Source organism: Otolemur garnettii, unplaced genomic scaffold (assembly GCF_000181295.1).
Source record: "Otolemur garnettii isolate 467f Iridium unplaced genomic scaffold, OtoGar3 scaffold00047, whole genome shotgun sequence".
Classification (NCBI taxonomy): domain Eukaryota; kingdom Metazoa; phylum Chordata; class Mammalia; order Primates; family Galagidae; genus Otolemur; species Otolemur garnettii.
In genome coordinates this window covers 3012340-3018469 of record NW_003852442.1, presented here as the reverse complement: position 1 = coordinate 3018469, position 6130 = coordinate 3012340, and the positions used below count along the sequence as shown (strand labels likewise).

General features: G+C 49.7%; 1 protein-coding gene across 1 annotated transcript in view; it reads left to right on the top strand.

The window, feature by feature from the left end:
* Window positions 1-6130, top strand: part of PLCG2 (phospholipase C gamma 2) — a 134258-nt gene that overhangs the window by 43716 nt on the left and 84412 nt on the right. The window contains exon 2 of the mRNA XM_003791302.3: window positions 3999-4142. Coding sequence (XP_003791350.2) covers window positions 3999-4142 — 144 coding nt within the window. The remainder of the gene's footprint in view (window positions 1-3998; window positions 4143-6130) is intronic.

Below are 6130 nucleotides of genomic sequence, written 5' to 3'. Positions count from 1 at the left end.
GTGAGAGGAAGCAATGAGCAGTCTGCAGGGACCTGCCCCCTGCCCCGCAGGGGGTGCATTGCAGGGTGGCAGGGTGTGGAGGAGGGGGAGGCAGAGGGAGGGTGCCTGGAGCCGGGGTGCTGGCCTTGCGCCAGGAGCATTAGGGAGGGGGGATGCTAGGGCCTGGCTGGGAGGACCTGAGCCACAGCAGGGAGAAGCAGGGTCGTGTGAAGGCGCGCCCTCCTTTCTGTGGTCGTGTTATCTCAGTTCTTCGAGCAGGAAACTCGGTTACGGAGCCCCACCATGCAAGAGTGCATGGCCTGAGTTCTGCTGACCACAGCCTACTTTGAGAATAAAGCGTCCTCGTAACAACACGCCCTTGACAAGAGTTCCAACCAGTGCAAATAAACCCTCGTCACTTAGCCACCAGCCCGGTCACAAGCATCAGCAAGTTGGTGGAAATCTTTTGTACTTTTTCTCCTGCTTTCACACACACGTACACACCTAGAAATAGTGGCATTCCTCCTCCGTGGAGTCTAATACATTCCTGAAACGGTGCTGAAGAGCAACATGTCGGTGTAGAACATAGATCGTGCATTGTCTGGGTGCAAATGCTGGTGCATGACCAACATATTCAAGCACCTCCGTTTCCTCAGTATCACTTAAAACTCCTGAGTATAGAAAAGCAGCCCAACCATTCTTTTTTTGCATCAATACAGAACTTCTACAGCAACAAATACTTATTTGATGCTTCATCGAAGTCACCACTGGGCATGTTTGTAAAATGTTCTTAGGGAACTGTACTATAATGGTTCTGAATTATGATTCTCTTCTACCCACCAACTTCCTTGTACAGGCAGTCTGTGGGTTATGAATGAGATCAACTCTATAGGTTTGTTTTTAAGTTGAATTTGCATGTAAGTTAGAGCAGGTACGTTTCCCTATTACCTGTCGCAGCTTCTGATCTAAGTGCCGGTTAGATATCAGTTGCATGTTTGCAACGTGGGAACTGCCTGTACTTTAATAGAGAGACAACAATGAAATAATCTGGTAAAAATACCAAAGATGTCATTACATTGGACCCTATTAATCAGTGGCTTTGATCTAAACAAATAAATAAATTGGACCTAGGTTGGTAGTTTGCTTTCAGAGGCAAACACTAGGATTCAGGAAGGACTCAGCAGCGTGGGTGAGACACCCGGTTTGATGTCTGGTGATTTTCAACTTCATGAATGCTGGGGATGTTCCTCGCCCGTTGCAGACTGATACACATTTTTACTGTTTCATTGATGCCTACACATGAACGTCCTGTAGCAGCTCTGTGATCTGGATGGTGCTTTTTGGGTCAAAAAATGTTACAGTGGATATTCAGATGGTTAGCGTTTACATAGTGATGGACGTCTGTATACAGTCGATGTGTGTACATGTGGGCCCATACAGATGTAGACTTCCAGTCTGCGGTTCACCTTTGTTGTCTTGGAGATTTTCTTGTGTGTCACATAAGGCTCTGTCTCCTCAACCTTCACAGCAAATAGATTGAGACGCTGTGTTATTTCTTATGCCTTAACGGTGTCCAATTTGTTTCAATTGCACTAATAATTAAAAAAAAAAAAAGCTAACAAATACAGAGATGTTCCCGATCTTTGTTAGTTAAAATTGTCAGGGGCTATTTTGATTGACAAACTTGTGTGTGCAGGTACGCTGTCACTTAACCCTCACAAGAGTGCTGTGTGGTAAGCACGGTGGGCGTCACTTCTGTTGTTCACATAAGGAAACAGAGGCACAGAGGTGACGTTTCTGCCGTAAGCCACCTGCCTTAACTGGGGGTGGGGATGGGATTCAGACTCAGGCTAGCCGGTTCCAGAGTCTGTCCATGACATCACCAGCCTTAGGATCTGGGTGACCCCTGGGAACATGTGAGTTTGCAGCCCCAGTATCAGCATCTTCTTCCCAGCCTCGGGTTGGAAAAGGGGATTGGACTTACCAGGTTGAGGGCAGTGAGTGAATCTACTCACCCACCAGCCCTCTCCTCAAGGCTCTGCACCCCGTGGGGGGTGGGATCTTCATTCAGCAAGATGCTCCTGCCCGGTACAAGATCAAGTGTGGGGCACATCAGCAAAGATGTCCAGCTGCCCTCTCAGACTTCCCTGATTATTAAATAGAAAACCAGCATGGGTGGTGAGGGATTTCCTTCCTGCCTTCTTGGGGCTCCTGGATGATTGGATGGGGGCAGCCATATGGTGCCTCTGGACCTTTCCTGCTGCTGGCTCCAGGGCCTGGGAGGTGGTGGTCATAGCTGTGAATTGCTTGGTGCCGTTCTCCTGCTGTCTCCATTCACAGAAGGCCCCAGTGCCCAGCAGGGGACTTTCCACCTGTGGGTGCTGTTAATAGCCTGGGCCGATGGCCGGTCTGTCCTCTGGCAGCACACCATTATATTATAGCTGTCCACCACCTTGGCATTACAAGGGTGTGGTCAAGAGAGAACTGCTTGCTGTTTCTATTCTCTATACCTGAGAATTCAAAACAGATGTTCAAATGAGAACTTGCTCAAGAATGTTCATAGCAGCACGGTTCATAGGTAGAAGGCAGCCGAGAGTTAGAGACAGCCCACATGGATAAATGTGATACATATGTCCCGTGAGTATTATCCAGCCATATAAAGTAATGACATGTTGGTAGATGCTACAACACAGACGAACCCCAACAATGTCAGGCTGAGAAGCCAGGCGTAAGAGACCACGTATCATGATTCCATTTATACGAAGGCTTGGAACAGTGAGTCCGTAGCGACTGAAAGTAGGTTAGTGGTTGTTTAGGGTGGGTGGGGCTGAGGGAGGACAGGGAGTGGCAGCTGAAGGGTACAGAGTGTCCCCTTGTGGTGAGAAAAATGTTCTAATGTGGACTGATGATATGTGTATCTGGGAATATGCTAAAAACAATTAAACTGTATACTTTAAATGGATTGTATGGTATGTCCATTATAACTTAAAGCTGTTATATATACTATACGCATAGAGATCTGGCTCCCTGCAAGATCATAATAACAGAAGCTCCTAGGCCTTCTCACAGATAGGCACCAGCATCATTTATGCCCCATCTTAGTTAAAACAGGTCCCAGAGATGGCCTGTAGTTAAAGGCAGGTGATCATATGAGGTCAACCGTATGCGAAGCCTGGCCTATGAGAGGCCACTGGAGTAAGAGTCGGCCCCTCTGTGACCATCTCTCAATCTAGGTTCCACCTTTTTTCTTTTTTAAAGCAATTGTTTAGGGCTGTCTTTTTCTTTTCCTTCTTGAATTGAGCCAGGGAGCTTCTGTAGCTTTGGGACTCAGGCTGTAAAGACCTGAGTCAGATCAATAAGGCAGTGGGGGCTCAAGTGGCTAAGGTGCCAGCCACATACACCTAAGGTGGCAGATTTGAATCCAGCCTGGGCCTGCCAAACAACAGTGATGGCTGCAACCAAAAAATAGCCAGGCGTTGTGGTGGGCACCTGTGGTCCCAGCTACTTGGGAGGCTGAGGCAGGAGACTTGCTTTAGCCTAGGAGTTGGAGGTTGCTGTGAGCTGTGATGCCACAGCACTCTACTCAGTGGGACAGAGTGAGGCTCTGTCTCAAAAAAAGGGAGGGGGGGCAGTGGGACCCTTCCTGTTGTCTGGAATGAGCGCCAGGGAGCATCCATTGGGTCTGTTGTTTTGGCAGAATATTCCAGGCCAATCTGATTCTTCCAATCAGAGTTATGTTACAAAAGTTAATTGTCCTAGTTTGAAATGTGTTAAGGAGGAGGGGAAACCCCCAAACCCTTCATACTCCCAAGGGCTTTGCGTGGCAGCAATGCCTGAACAGGCCCATGGCCTTCTGTCCACTTCCGGGAGTGGCCCTGAGCTCAGATGGGGCCCTGATGCAGAGCTGGCCTCCTAGGGGAGTAAGGGAGCCAGGCTGTGCTCGGGGTGCAGGCATGTGACTGTGTCCTCAGGTGGCATGAACTCCACCTTCTAATTGGCTCATGTTAATTTCTTTCTAGTGGATATCATGGAAATTAAGGAAATCCGCCCAGGGAAGAATTCCAAGGACTTTGAGCGCGCAAAAGCGGCCCGTCAGAAGGAGGACTGCTGCCTGACCATCCTGTACGGCTCCCAGTTCGTCCTCAGCACGCTTAGCCTGGCAGGTGGGTGCGTGTTCCTGTGCCTTCTCCTCCCTGTGCTGTCATTTCCTTCTGAGGAAAGCTCTAGAGGCAGGAGGCTCACTAATGCACGTCAGGGACATCATGGTCTGGAACCTGTCCCTTTCTGGCTGTGTGTCTTCAGACTTAACCTCTCTGAGCTGTGTGTGCTCAGCTGTGAAGTGAGGAGGATAATAAGGCCTCTATCTCGGGGGGGATGCTGTGAGGGCTATTTAAGTGTTGGCCCGGCTCAGGCTGAGAGCTGAGTACATGGCGGTTAGATGGTTTTCTCATTGAAGGGCAGGCTCTGCTGGATGAAAAATGCAACCTGCCTCCCTCCAGCAGACAGTGCTCAGCCAACTTGACTGTTAATCTGAAGGAACAGTTCTGAGATTGTGCACAACACGGCACATACATGTGAACACACGTGTACACACAGTGCATGCACATGTGGACACATGTCAGTGCACACACACATGAGCACACATAGTATGAACAGGTGGACACATGTGTACATAGTACACAGTGAATGCATGTGAACACCCACACATGTGTGCACATGTGAACTCATGCACACTGCACACACATGCGGACCCATGGCAGCACACATGTGAACACACATGCACACTGTGCATGCACTTGTGAACTACACAAGCAGTGCACGTGTGTGCATATGCACACATCTGGAGGTGAGATTCCTGGCCAGCCCTGTCAAGACACCAAAAAGCACAGAGCCCTCCGATAGGCAAGGAAAGCTCAGGCTCTTTACTCGGGGGCAGGAGCTTGTAGTTACTTTCAGGTCCAGTCCTAGAGTTTACCAGCTCAGGAGTGTGTGTGTGGAGTCACGACTGCCACGAGAGGAAAAATGCTGTTAAAATAGACCAGAAAGAGGAAAAGTGCGAAAGTCGAGCAACATCTAGTTCAGGGTCAGAGAGCTCTTATTAATTTCTCATTCATTCTTTCATTGAGCGTCTTCTGAGCTTGTGTTCCTCTGAGCGGGGTGGTGCTGGACACCAGGGGCTGTGAAGGTGAATGGGGCCTGGCTGCTGCCCTTCAGGAGCTCATAGTCCCCCTGGGGGGACAGACGCATGGACAGGAGATCACCCTGTAGTGCAGACACAATGCTGTGTGCTGCAGGAGTACACGGCGCCTAATTCTAGGCAAGACTTTGCAGAGAAGGTGACTTTCAGATGGGGTTTTGAGGTGTTTGTAGGAGATGAATGAGAGCGGAGGCAGTCCAGGGAGAGGGTGTGGCATGTGTGAGGACATGGAGGAGGGAGACAGCAAGCTGGATGTAGAAACGGAACATCTGATTCCTGGGGGGTGGTAACAATGGGATAGCAGAGCCCGGTCCTTCCCAGTTCTGTCCCCACCTGCACGCTGCGCCCTGACCCCTGCTCTTAGAAGGGAGACCACAAAAGCCCAAGGCTTGATGCCTGGAATGCCAGCTTTGGCGTCTGTCTCATTTCGGGGTCCCTCTCTTAGAGACCTGAGTTCAAAGACAGGTGTGATGGGCAAGATCTCAACTCACGTCTCAGCTTCTCACTTACTGGTGCTGGGACAAGCTTTTAGCCCTGCCGAGTCTTGGTTTTCTCCTTATCCCAGAGGGAGAGCAGCATTGTAAGCACTAACAAGGTTCCTGGTTCCTAGGAGATATTTAACAGCTCGATGGCGTGTTTGCTTTGCTAGGGTTAAACCTGCTGACACGGTACGGTGGGACTTGAATTTCCATCTTCCTCTTGCCAGATGCCAAGCCCCTGGCCACCTTGCAGTCAGCGCGACCTACTTCCCACCTTTCTCTCCAGCCTTGATCGGAAACAGGCAGTACTGACAGCTGCTCAAGATTGCAGTGCAAATTATTCCAGGCCCTGCAGCTTCTTCATTAGAATAGGGTTAGAAGCTAAAACTCTAACAGAACAAGACAAAAAGCTGAGGCTCTGAGCTGGTGGTCCTCGTCTGTGGAAGGCTGGATGGTGTCCTGCCGAGATGTACAT